Source organism: Nannospalax galili, unplaced genomic scaffold, assembly GCF_000622305.1.
Source record: "Nannospalax galili isolate Female #2095 unplaced genomic scaffold, S.galili_v1.0 scaffold1569, whole genome shotgun sequence".
NCBI classification, from domain to species: domain Eukaryota; kingdom Metazoa; phylum Chordata; class Mammalia; order Rodentia; family Spalacidae; genus Nannospalax; species Nannospalax galili.
In genome coordinates, this window is record NW_008360051.1 from 219197 (window position 1) to 232831 (window position 13635).

The window sequence follows — 13635 nt, forward strand, 5'->3', positions numbered from 1 at the left end:
CATTACAGCCATTTTTATCCTGGTCTCTGGAAGTAACAGAAATGTTCTCCGTGAAAATCATTTAAAACTTAACAGGTTTTATTTTATTTGTAAATAGTTTATTTGAAATAAAATTATTATTTAACATTATGACAAGTTGAGAAAGACCAAACACTTAAGATACAATGTTAGAGAACAATGTATTTGTTCTATTTTATGAAATATTTTTGGGAGTAATTTCCTTTGGTAATAATGGGGTTTTGACTCAGTTCAAACAGGTGGTCCAGCAAAGCCAGGGGAGAAGAAACCTGGAAAAACAGAGATACAAAGTGAGTATTTCTCTATATTTTTGCTCTGATTTGTAGAAGTCATAATTATACTGTAGTAAGTGTTCTAACCATATACAAAGCCTGATAATCCTCAGTATGTTAAGATGTATAGGCTTTCTCTAGAAGCAACACAGATGCATAAGATAAATGTCTAACTGCATAATTACAGTCCCTGAGTTCTGACCTTCCGGCCAGTTTTCTTCTGACAGCAATAGATGGTACTTACTTCTAATGGGGTCTGCTGTTCATTTTCCCAGTTCTGTGATGGGTTACTATCTGGGAGTCCCTTTGGCCACCCTGGACAACAACTCAAAAGAAGGTATCTCCTATCTGGAATTGTTGCTTGTTATATAACCTTTAGCTATACATACAGACCCTTAAGAAATTATATTGGCCCCTTTAATCTTTGGTTATACTTTCCTTTTGGGTGTTTAGTTCATACAGTTGGCCCAGATAAACCAATTTATTTTTACTCTTAAGGTCATTTGAGGATCTGTTCCTCAGGGGTCACAAAAGGTCTTACTGTGTAGTTCTAGCTGCCCTAACTCATGTAATTCAGGCTGGCTTTGAACTTACAGAGCTCTGCTTGCCTCTGCCTCCTGAGTGCTGGGATTAAAGGTGTCACAACCCCTTCCTGGAAGCAGTATTCAGACGTTTATGAATAATCTACTGTGTGTAGTTTATAGACATAACCTTTTCTGATTTACTATGGGTCAGAATCTTTAGTCAGGAAAAGTAAACTTTTTCAGCCTAACACTCCACCTTGTGCTTTACCAGTCCCCCCATGGGAAATGGGGCAGGGAGGCCATACTAGGAAAATCAACTCACACCCATTTTCTTCTAATAAACACTCACAACTCTGATCACTTCTGTGAGCTCAAAAGGCAGGGCGATTTCTCCTCCAGCCAGTGAACAATTCTTCAGTGCCCCAGCTGGGTGTTCACAAATCCAATTAAATTTCAATACTGTTTACCCAACAATGTCATCAGATCCCACAGGCTGAGGACTCAGCCCTCTAGGGCGCCCTCTACCTTCAATTCAGATCCCAGTTGTCAGCCTTAAGCTGTTTTATCTGCGTTTCTAAATGACTATGGTCTGGCTTGCACTATGATGGATTGATTAAAAAGCAAGATTTTACATGTTTTTTTGTATTTATTTTTCTTCATGTGTTTTCTGTGATATTTACATTTAGGAGTTTACGTTTGTTGAATTTGCTCTTTAGCTGTTAAAACATAAATTGCATGTAATTTTTTTGTTTGTTTGTTCTACTTAGGTGTCTGGAATTATTCAGACTATGGTCAGATAAATTTCTGCCTTTGTCAGAACTGTCCACATTTCTTTGCTGCTGTCTACAGCCATCTATGACTCTGTGTTCCCGAAAACCGAGTGCCACTTTTCTCTCATTCCCAAGACAGATTTCGGCCTATGTTGCCTGCATAATTTCAAGTCTGGCAGTTAAGACAGTTCTTTGCTGCCTTCCCTACCATATTGGAGGCAGAATTCATGTGTATGGTCCTTGATAATGTTATTAACCCCTAACCTGTTTAGTCGAGAATTGATCTGAGCACCAGCCTGTTTGAGAAGTGGACCGATTGTTTTAAATAAGTTTTTCAATTGTTTTATACTTATCGTCTTTGAATTTTCAAAATTCTCTTCAACTTTGAAGCAATCCAGAAAGGCAGTGTGCGAACCAGACAGAAATGATTTGAGTAAATTGATTCACTCAGCTATATGGTATTTTTCCTTTATAAGACTATATTTCTTTAGTAGAAAATATTAAATATTATAATTTATATAAAATTGTTGTGTGAGTTTTCCTGGAGAGCTGTGAATAAAAGTCTATTCATGCCAGATAGGACACCAATGTCAGACCACAGACATAAGTCCACTCAAATCTAGCTTGGTGAATTGGTAGGTTTATTGGAGTTACTTACAGGAGTGTGGGTGAAAGTTTACGCTGAAGAGCATGGGTGACACAGAGGTAGCTGCATCACTGAAAAACTTCCCACAGTGCTGGTGACAGTTCACAAAAGCTGTACTCTTAGAGCCTCTTGCTCGGTTCATGGCAACTTCACGAGTGAGCTTCCTCTCATTAGCAAGTATTTGCTGCTTACATAATCTCAGGGAGGGGGTCCCATGAGTCTTGTAACTTTCATAAACTTCCTGGGCTTTGTACATTTGCTTAGTTTTCTGAGTCTGTATGAACCTCCCTCTCCTTCCAAGTGGGAAGGTTTGAATTTAGAGGAAATACACAATAATGCCATATGCTTGAATTACTGACTAAATCATAGCTCAAATATAGATCTGACATACTTTTTATACTGATAATTTAAACATTTTGCATAAATGTTTCTAAAGTTTAATTGAATTTTTTTTTTTTAAAGATATGAACAAGCATTCCTGACTAGTTTGGTTGGATTGAGGCCTGAAAAATATTTTTGGATAGGACTTTCAGATGTACAAAACAAAGGGACATTTCAGTGGACTGTGGAGGAGCAGGTGCAGTTCACCCACTGGAATGTAGAGATGCCAGGTATGTGTGTGCTTTACCTCAGGGTACATTCACACCCCACACCCCCATCCATCAGCAGAGCCTGTTGGTCCTCCATGCACCTTCCCAGTAGATCTTGGAATTCAACTGTGCTTTCAGTAACCTTTCCATCTCTTTCCCTTCCCTCCCTCCCTCCTTCCTTCCCTCCTTCCTTCCTTCCCTCCCTCCCCCTTCCTTCCCTCCATCCCTCCTTCCCTCCGTCCCTCCTTCCCTCCCTCCCTCCCTCCCTCCTTCCCTCCTCCTTTCCTTCCTTCCTTCCCTCCTTCATTTTAATACCCACTGAGTTCCCAGAGTTCTAGAGAAAAAAGGAAGAGAAAATTGCTGGATTATTTGGTACTGATGTATTTGAAAAAACACAAAGTTCCAAGTGGTCACAAATGTTCTGAGTGGTTACTTTACTTCCGGAAACTTTAAGCTGTAGAGGAAACAGATGTAAAACTTCCAGCGCAGCATGCTTGATTGGCAGGGCCGAGGATAGGGCTCATGTGGGATCCTATTCCAGTTTCTTGAATGTGTCTTTATGGTTAGCCCTTTATACGTCTTGGGTTTTATTTTATCTTTCTATTTTAATCTTTCATTCAAAGCATATGGAAATTGGAACTCAGAATTTATGGGACTAGAAAATGCCTGAGCCTGGATTTGGACTAATTTGGGCAGTTACCAAATCTGTGCTATTTGCTCTTGGACCAGCCAGCTGCCTCTCTACCATCTTTTGATTTGCTTCCTCTAGCCAGAAATCATTAAGTAGCTTCTGAAACAGACTCTGGAAGATTCTTTATCTTCTTTCTACACCGGCATCACTGACGTACGATATTAATAAAATGATAACACTCAGAAAATTCAACATTCTTTATAGAAAATATGTTACTGGGCTTGAGTCACAAGCTAACAAAAGGAACAAAAGTCTAAATGTATACATTCACGTTTTGGCCTAATACATCCTAATCCGCAGAAGTTATTTGAATTTGCATTCTCAGGAACAGACATCACTAATCAGATTTTTGATTATGAAATTGCTGTGTAATTATTAAATTATTACGTGCAAGGAAAATAGTTAGATCCAACTCATGTCTTAAATGATGGTAGAATAACCACAAATGCATTATTTTGTTTATTTAAATCTTGGTGGGAGTGGTAACTCTTACTGCCTAGCTTTATTTTGGCCTGAGCCTCATTCAGCAGGAGAATTCTGGGTTATAAACCCTGGAATGTCCCTAAGGATAAAATGAATCAAACTAGAGCCACAACTCAGCTGTGCCCATTGTTAGAGAATATTTTCCTGTTGTTGCTTGAAACAGTCTCTTGTTAAATAGTCCGGGGTTGGACTGGAACTTACTATGTAGCTCAGGCTGGCTTAAATGCAACATCATCGCACGTCAGCCTTCCATGTGCTGGGCTTACAAGTGTGTTCCCTGCTGTAGGGCATCTACTTGTTGGAAAGTTCGTGTTTTCTGCTTAATGAAGGTTGGCTGAATGACTGAACGCACAGCTTCAAGAACAGACAAGTGATGTAGGGCCTGGCCTAGGTGTCAGGATAGCTGACTCTTGTGGTCTGCAGCTGCTGCTGTCATCCCCTGCAGGCAGAGTGGTCAGTTTCACCACAAGGCTGTAAATGTGGGGGAGATCCCTTAGGAATCCCAGAAAACTCCAGGGGTCAAGAGATCAGTTTTTAAAGAAAACAGTCTGAAGAGATGTACATCCTTAGCATTGTGTGAATAAACTTGCAAGCACTTAATGTCCTTTAAAAACTACTAATAAAAATGTTAGCTTCTCTTAGCAGCAAGGAATTCAAGCCTATATCTTGCTTAGTATTATTTGGAAATAGCCATGATTATAAAACAGAATTATAAACTGCTATAAGTGTATTGCAATTATCACTTTATTTTATGTTCTTTATTTTCTTATATCCTACTCTGTATGATAGACTTATTTGTGTTTTAAGATGAGGAAGCTACATGTGGGGGAGGGGCTAAGGATATACAAGCCAAGAACGCCATAAGGCTCCTCTCTCACCATTTTGTGTGGCTGTCAGGAAGTCATAGGGTCTATATTTGAGTGTGGACTTTCCAGCGCAGCCATAAATGGGGGGGGTGCCCACTCTTCTGTAAATAAACCCCTCCACCCTTTGCTCTGTTAGCAATTAGCAAGCCCAGTAAACTAGAATTTAAAAAAAAGAGAGAGAAAAGAACAGAGCTAATGGAAACCTTCATTATTCCACCACAGTTGACCCCATGTTGGCAAATCCTTTGGTCTTTGATTTCGTATTCCTATTTTTCTCCCCTTGAACTTCATTGTGTAAATATATATATCTGCTTCAGGTTATTTCTGGAAAAATCTTTTTAAAATTGCCTCTCTTTGGAATAGTAAAAATATTCTAAAATTTAAAAAAATATTAAAAAAGATGAGGGAACAAGAGTGGTTGAGTAACTTACTTAAGTCCCTCACCTCAGGAGTGCTCTGTTTTAAACTCTCTTAAGAATTTTGGCCCTGGAATATTGAAATGGAGCATAACAGAAGGGAAAAAATTTTCAAAGAATTAAAAAAGGGAGGAAGGCAGGCAGAGAGGCAGGCAGGAAATTGATTATACTATAATTTTGCCATTATGGCAGAAACATTTTATCATTAAATGTTTATGTAAGGAGGCACATCCCCCAGTTGTGATAAATATAAATGCTCTCAAAACTCCCTACATTTAAGATGGCTATTTTGGGGATATATACTCATAAATAAAAGACAAAATATGGTTTTAAGTAGCACATCCCAAGTGCTAGATGCTGTGGTAGTTTCTAAGTTTTATCACTTCATGGAGGTGAGTCACAACATGACATTGCTTTGAGTTGCCTTCTGTGCAAGTGTCTGTGGACTGAGTTCTACTTTGTGTTTAATGCAGGACGAAAGGCAGGGTGTGTTGCCATGAAAACTGGGATTGCAGGAGGCTTATGGGATGTTTTAAAATGTGATGAAAAGGCAAAGTTTGTGTGCAAGCACTGGGCAGAAGGAGTAACTCGCCCCCCAGAGCCCCCAACAACTCCTGAGCCCAAATGTCCTGAAGACTGGGGCACCACCAGTAAAACCAGTTTGTGTTTCAAGGTAGGTATCAGTTACTAAAGCAATGAAGAATCTGAAATATCTGAGAATTGAAAAAAAGCAAAAAGTTAAACACATGGCTTGGATTCTACCTGTGGAAATTTTATTCGGATTTTATTGCTGAGAGGCTCCCTGGGCAGATACCACCTACTGGTTGAACGTAGACCCAAAACACACAGATAGGACTCCCAGACTGTTCTCATTTTGTCATTCTCATTTCTTCTCTGCTCTGCCTTCATCCCCGCAGGCTTTCCAGCCCTGTTATGAGCTCTCAGTTCTTTTCATTTTGAGGAAAAGCTTTGTTACTCCTTTTTCTAACTTATGGCATTCCCCCTTTGCCCTTACCTTCAAGCCCAAACTTTTAGCTAACTCAATTGATAAACTACTCTACAATTATGTCATGTCAGTATTTTAGAGTGCATGCTCTATTTTTATAATTTAACCATAATGACTCTAATGAAGGCAGTACAGGCAAAAGGGACACACAGCCCTTGAATGCCCTTTAAATGAGAATTCAATATTCTACCATTATTTTATATATTCTTAGATTGAATCATCTATTTTCTCCTTATTCAATTAAGTTCACTAAAATAAGCCATCATTCAAATACAAATAGAAACAAAACCAGAAACAAACACTTCCCCCCTCCCAATAAATTAGGAAGTAGGTCTTTTCCATTCTCTTTTATAAGTCATATATTATCTAGAAAAAAATTAGGTTTAGTTTAATATAGAATTGTATATACTTAATGATAAAGTCTTACATTCAGGACCTCTTTTGTTCAATTCTTTTTTAAAAAAATATTTTATTTATTATTTTTATTTTATGTGTATGAGTGTGTTGCCTGCACATATGTGAGCGCACCCCTGTCATGCAATGCTGCGGAGGTCAGAAGAGAGTGTCGGATTCCCCCAGAACTGGAGTTAAGGATGGTTCATAGCCACCATGTGGGTGCTGGGAATTGAACCCAGCTCCTCTGCAAGAGCTGTCAGCCCTTAACTGCTATGCCATCTCTCCAGCTCCTGCTCAATTCCCTTTAATGGCACATGGCCAGTGCCTCGAAAGACAGTTTGGTGAGACTGATAAAGAACTTTTGTCAGAGTCAAGGGATTCACTTGGGTAGATCACCTGCTTAGCATGTGAGAGGCACTGGGGTCCATCCCCAGCACTGGAAATAGGAAAAGCAACTTGTGTGAGAATGAAGTTGTCTAGTCTTCTCTAACTCCAGAAGGGCATGATCTGTCACACTAAGTAGGAGCAATAGAGTTCAATCTAAATTGACTAGTCAGGGCTAAACATTCAATTTACATTAAAGAGTCAAGACATAAGATGATTTTTAAAAATTATTTATTTAATAACCATATAGTTAGAAGAAGCATTTCATTACAACAGCATTGACATACTCAATAACAATTTCCAGAGCTAAGATGCATCTCTTTCAAAATTGGCTGTAAATTTTGTACTCAGTATAAACCCTATAAAACCTAAAACTGAATGAGGTTTTAACCTTTAAAAAAGATCTCTATTTCATTTTAGAATCTACTGTTTCATACAGAAAAGCTCATTTTTAATGCAAATAACACTTAGATGTTTGTACATGCGTCTCTAATCTCTATGTATCTGATTATTACTAGTCACAGTCACTTACTTTCTAAGATCCTTGGCACCTGAGCATGAATGTAAAGTCATCAGGTAGATTTCAATGGTAATGTTTTGCACATCAATTAATTATTACAGAGCAAATTTTTATGCTTTGAAGAATTTTTTTTTCTTTTTTATTTATTTATATACCCACTTCCTAGGTAGCACTCTCCCATAGCCTCCCTCCTCCCACTGATGATATTTTAAAAATGGATTATCTAGGGAATAGTACCAAGTAGTCAGGTATTTTATGGTTACTTCTAGAGATTTTGCATAACTATATATGAAAGTCAGATTATCATATACACAACTCTTTGCTGAAGGTAATAGGCTATAGAGATTTGACACAGTAGAATTGTCCAGAGCTGAAAAGTGAACTAGGAATTTGAATAGAGACAATATCCAGGTAGATGTTCATCAGATTAAGTTATGTACATCACTACAAGTTATATGGTTTCACAAGTACTTGAAGTACTGTTTATTTACAAATGTATAAACCATCCTTATAAACAATAAGATGTGGGAACTAATCAAATTTAGCTGATAGTTAATTTAAGTAAACAGGCTCTAATATCAGAGTATAGAAAGTTGAGGTAGAGTTTGTGGGAGCTACTTGCTCAAGATACATCTAATTATGTAGCTCAAGTCAAGTTCTGGTCAAATGCAGGTCTACACTGTTAACATCCTGGGCAGCCATAGTCTGTTGGAAGCAAGTCTCCTGTTTGCAAGGCTGTGATGGGAGGAGCCCTGACTCAGGGGAAATGATGAAGGAAAATTACAAATGGCAGTGGCTTCAACAAAATGCTTGCATATTGGTATTGATGCAGTTCTGGAAAGAAACAGAACCTTTCTAAGCCCAGCTGTCTTTGACTCAAAACCCAGCAGGCAGGACACTCATGCACTGAAAATTGATGTGGGAGAAAAGTTCCTGAGTTCCTTGTCTCAACACCAGTAAAGATTAGAGATGCAGGTTATTTGTGGGAGTCAGCAAAACAGAAACAAGATTTATTAAGGAGAATGACAGAAAAGTGAGAAATTGAGATAAAGTGAGAAGTTAAAGAAGAGAGGAAACTCCCAAGAATGGGAAGGGTTCCCCAAAGAGGAAAAGTCACTGAACTTTGTGTAGAGGGGTTTTACAGACACTGTTCAAAGACTAAGGTAATTTCATTAGTTGGCCAATTAGAGGGCCCAATTCTTTGTGCATGGTCCCAGGCCCAACCAGAGATCGTGCTCTGTTCACACGCTGCTGACCCAGTTAGATGAGTGAAGCTCCCTTCAGTCCATTTCTGACACTTGCTTTATTAGTGATCCACCTTGACTACTGGCTGGTGCTGCTGCCTCTGACTTGTCTCAAGTGCTGTTAGTTATACTAAACTCTCTTTGTTCCTTAGAGCTGCCAGGAAGTAGCTGCATTTGTTCTTAGTTAACTCCTTGTCTGTGGGATGGTCTGGGGTCTCCTTTCTGGACTAGGCAGGCCTTTGTAGAAGCTATCTTTACTTAGTCCTTTACAATGAGTTGCATTAGAAGCAACGGTACTGCCTTCTGTACTTTCCTCAAGGGCTCTGTGGGGCCAGGGGGCCTGCAGCCCTGCTCAGAACCCCTTCCCTCCTCACAGCTCTTCTGGCGTGGTTATCTCACACCAAGCTGCGAATGTCTTTGTCTCTCACCTTTACTTAATGTTTCCGGTCTCACTGTTTTAGCCCTGAAGTCCATTCTCTCTGTAACTTAAGAACCACTTGTAGTTTTCACTGTAGGTCCTTTTTCCTAGCTACCTACAGTAAGCTGGTTCTTGTGTCATTGAACATGCCCTTTAGTATCACCAGGGATTCCACGTGCAGTCTTCTAGATAATAGGACCCAGTACCTAAAGTATACAGCTTATTAAATTTGGTTCACCTTCAACCCACTTCTGACAGAAGAGAGTGTGCTATTTCATAGTTTTGAGATGTGCAAACTTAAGGAAAAAAAGGCAACACAGTTTTGAAAGACACACTGCCAGGCTATTCATTGCTTAAGCTTCGTGGGATAACAAATGGCACGATGCTTCCAGGGAGTTTTTATTCATGTTTATTTTCTCTGCATCAAAACGTTGATACTTTTTGTACCTCAATGCCACTCTTTATACTTAATCAAATTACTCCCATATTCCACTGTGCACTATCTACTTAATCTACATCTTCAACATCTAAGATTTTAATTTCTCCTGTGCTTTAAAATATGTTCATTTTCTAATGTTTTTTCTGAACAAAAATCACTAACCATGTTTTGCTATTAAAATAGTCACTAATAAATAGATTTTAAACCAGCAGAATTACATCATTTGGGACCATTGTAATGCTTAGTTTTTGTTTTTTATAAATTAACTCTCATTGAAAGTAAATGATTATTTACCTTGATTTGATAAGCTGCCAAATGTAAAATAATTTTCAAAACCATATCTTTAGCTGTATGCAAAAGGAAAACATGAGAAGAAAACATGGTTTGAATCTCGAGATTTTTGCCGAGCTCTGGGTGGAGAGCTAGCAAGTATCAATAATAAAGACGAACAGCAAGCAATATGGCGCTTAATAACGTAAGTCTCTTTTCTGTATGGCGATCTTTTCTTTAGCACTGATGATGCAGAGAAAATATTTATGTTTCTGTATCATGTTCCAAATCTATGAGCCAGTTTTGATCTAATTTTTAGAAATATAAAACATAATGGATTGCCTCAGAAAAGTGCATGACACTCAATATATTTGTTGAATGAATGAAGGAGTAACTTTTTTCTTCTGTGTATGAGTGTATTGTCTGCATGTATGTAAGTGCACTTGTGTCATGCAATGCCCATGGAAGTCAGAAGAGGGCATTGGATCCCCTGGAACTGGAGTTACTAATGGTTGTTAGTCACCATGTGAATGCTGGGAATCAAACCCAGGTCCTCTGCAAGAGCAGCCAGTGCTGTTAACTGCTGGGCCATCTCTTCAGCCCTGAAGGAGGATCTTTTAAAGTTTTGTAAAATCATTGTAAAAATGATTTTCTTGTAGACTTTTAGGATATTGAAGCATGGCAAGAACATTTGCATTATCTGTGTTACTTTTCTCATTTCTGTGATAAAATACCTGAAGAAAAGCAACTTAAGAGCAACAAGGTTAACTGTGGCTTACAGTTGGAGGGACTCATTCACCATGCAGGGAAAGCAGGACAGTAGGAGCAGGAGGCTAGCTGGTCACAACACACTGGCAGTCAGAATGCTGGTGCGTAGCTAGCTTCTCTCTTTCAGTCAGAGAATGGAGCCCCTTAGTTTTATAGGGGGTCTCCCAGCCTCAAGATAATCCCTCACATGTGCCCATATACTTGTTTCCTAGAGGAGTCTAGATCCCATCAAGTTGTTAATCAACATTAACCATCGCAGACATCTGTGATATAACACCTACATGTAGTTTTTTAATTTATTTACCTTTCAGAGTTAACCCTCAAGCCTTGTTAGTCCTTACAGGTGACTGGACTCATTTGAGGGACTAGCATGTGCTTTCATTATATATTGTAGAGCCAGTGGAAACTACCATGAGCTGTTCTGGTTGGGACTGACCTATGGAAGTCCTTCAGAGGGGTTCACCTGGAGTGATGGTTCTCCCGTGAGTAGTTTTTAATATATTGTTTTCTCACTTTATATAATGTATTTATTTTTCATTTTTTATTTTTTTGGTCTTTTTGAGACAGGGTCTCCCTGTAGCCCCAGCTGTCCTGGAACTCACTATGTAGACCAGGCTGGCCTTGAACTCACAGAGATCCACCTACCTCTGCCTCCCGAGTGCTGGGATTAAAGGCGTATTTATTTTGATGATATCCTTTGGTTTAATCCACATTTTATTATGGCAGGTCATTATAACAGCTAGAGATATTTTTGATGCAAAATAGACACAATTACAAAATAAATACAAGTGCAGAATAGACTGACTGTCTTGCCCTGACCTCCATGTACCTTAAACGTAACTGTGACCATGTAAACAATAATAATAATTAAAAAAAGAATGAAAACTCATTTCACGAGTACTTATGAAGTATCTCCATTCTATATGGAACTGGTGTGTGGACAGGTAACACAGATATAAATATAACAGCTCTTCCATGCTGTTCTGTAGCCTCTCTCGGCTCAGCAGAATTGGACACAGTTTTGGCATTCTCCTTGATAATCCTCGGGGTGTGTGAGACTTCTCCCCACTTGAGAAGTAGGGAGTTCTGGCTCTTGTTGGTAATATTTAGCAGCTCTGGTCATCATGGGAAATGATGTATTATAACTTCAGTTCTACCTCCACTTATAACCCACCAGCATCTTTTAAGGCACTTACATGAGACGGTTTATTAGATGGCTCCATTGACATTTGGATTTTATATTTATGTTTCTGAAAAATAGAGCATAATGCTTAGTCCAAAACTCTGCGGGCTCTGACTGAATACTGAAAGCTCTCCCAGAAGACCTAAACCCAAGGCCTCCTGTGTTTCCATTGCTCATTTTGGCAAAGCCTGGTAGTTCTGTTAGCCACATTTTATAGGCCTTTTTCTTCTTCAAGAAGAATTAATTACATTTCTTTCATTTATGTAATAAAGAAAGCTTCCAACAACCTACTGAAATATCACCCCTTGAAAATGGGCTGTAAATTTAGGAAATTACAATTACTAACTGAGAAGTGGAAGCTTCTTGCTAAGTTTTTCCTATATATAAATTCTGCTTTCATGGCCCTTGGATCCATTCTACTGAATGAGAGTAAAGAAAATATTATAAGACTCAATTGCCTACTCTAGTTAACTTCAAAATTTTCCATGTAATAAAAGCTAGTTCTTTCTTGGCCACATTCATAAAATGTGCTTTCAAAGCAAAGCTACTCTGAAAGTAAAAAGTAAATGAATGAAAAAATGCAAACACATCTTTCTTTTTTCTGTTTGGAGAAATGATTTGTATCGGTGTGACACACATGGTTAATATGTGCACTCTAATGTTTCTAATACAGCACTGCTCCCTGGCATTGTGGATAAGATCAAGTGTAATGTTTCTGATATAGGTGTCTTATGAAAATTGGGCTTATGGGGAGCCGAATAATTACCAAAATGTGGAATACTGTGGTGAGATGAAAGGTGACCCTGGCATGTCCTGGAATGATATTAACTGTGAACACCTGAACAACTGGATTTGTCAGATACAAAAAGGTATGGCCACCAGCCCTCTACCCTCTCTTAGATTACAGAGCTAGCCTTCTGACAGCCGGCATCTTTCCTCTATCAGCACAAGCAAGCAAGCAAGCAAAGATACCAGAATAAGGGAAATGTCAGGGCTCTCATTTCACAGCATAAGGATGAAGGCATCGAGTACAGATAAATGTCCCAAAGGAACAAAAGATCAAAAGGCCACTGAGAATCCTGGACAAGAGTCACGTCCTCTGAATCTGTTCCCACCAGCTGCTCTGATTCTGGCCACACTTCTTCGTGGCAGGAAGGAGATTGGGGGTCCTGCCCTGTAAAGCCATGTCATAGAAAGGTGATGCAATCTCACTTTCAGGAATTTTCACCTTCTAACCTTCTATGTTAGTTCTGAAAAGGTTAGAGGGTCCCCCAGGTCCTCCATTGCAATAGACAAATGGAATCACATTGCCCTCTGCTGTTGGGGTCATGGCCACTGCCCACATTCTGCTGTCAGACCTGTGATTCTGCCCCCTGCTGGCTGACTGCATGTTTTCCTTACCTCCTGATTTCTTTCAGTTTCCAGAATGGAGCAGCCAGTGGGCTATGTTTAAAGGGGGTCTCCTGCTACCAGAGGCTCATAGTGTCCATTTTTGTGGTATTAGTAGCTCTTATAGATGTGGCCTCGATTAACGAAAAAGCTAAGTGTATTAGTCAGGGTTCTCCAAAGAAACAGAACCGGTAGAATGAATATATATGTATAGAGATTTATCAGCTTAGCTCACAGGATAGTCCGAGTAGTCCAGCAATGGCTGCACCACACTGGAGAGGCTGAGAATCCGTAGTCGCTCAGTCCACAAGGCTGGATGTCTCAGTAGTCCCAATCTGGCAC

At 39.2% G+C, this 13635-nt stretch overlaps 1 protein-coding gene across 1 annotated transcript in view; it reads left to right on the forward strand.

Annotated features, from left to right (window-relative positions):
- Mrc1 (mannose receptor C-type 1) overlaps positions 1 to 13635 on the forward strand; it is a 92781-nt gene that overhangs the window by 48488 nt on the left and 30658 nt on the right. Inside the window, exons 11-15 of the mRNA XM_008824107.3 lie at positions 2693 to 2841; positions 5750 to 5949; positions 10031 to 10158; positions 11116 to 11203; positions 12629 to 12773. Of these exons, the coding sequence (XP_008822329.1) occupies positions 2693 to 2841; positions 5750 to 5949; positions 10031 to 10158; positions 11116 to 11203; positions 12629 to 12773 (710 nt within the window). The remainder of the gene's footprint in view (positions 1 to 2692; positions 2842 to 5749; positions 5950 to 10030; positions 10159 to 11115; positions 11204 to 12628; positions 12774 to 13635) is intronic.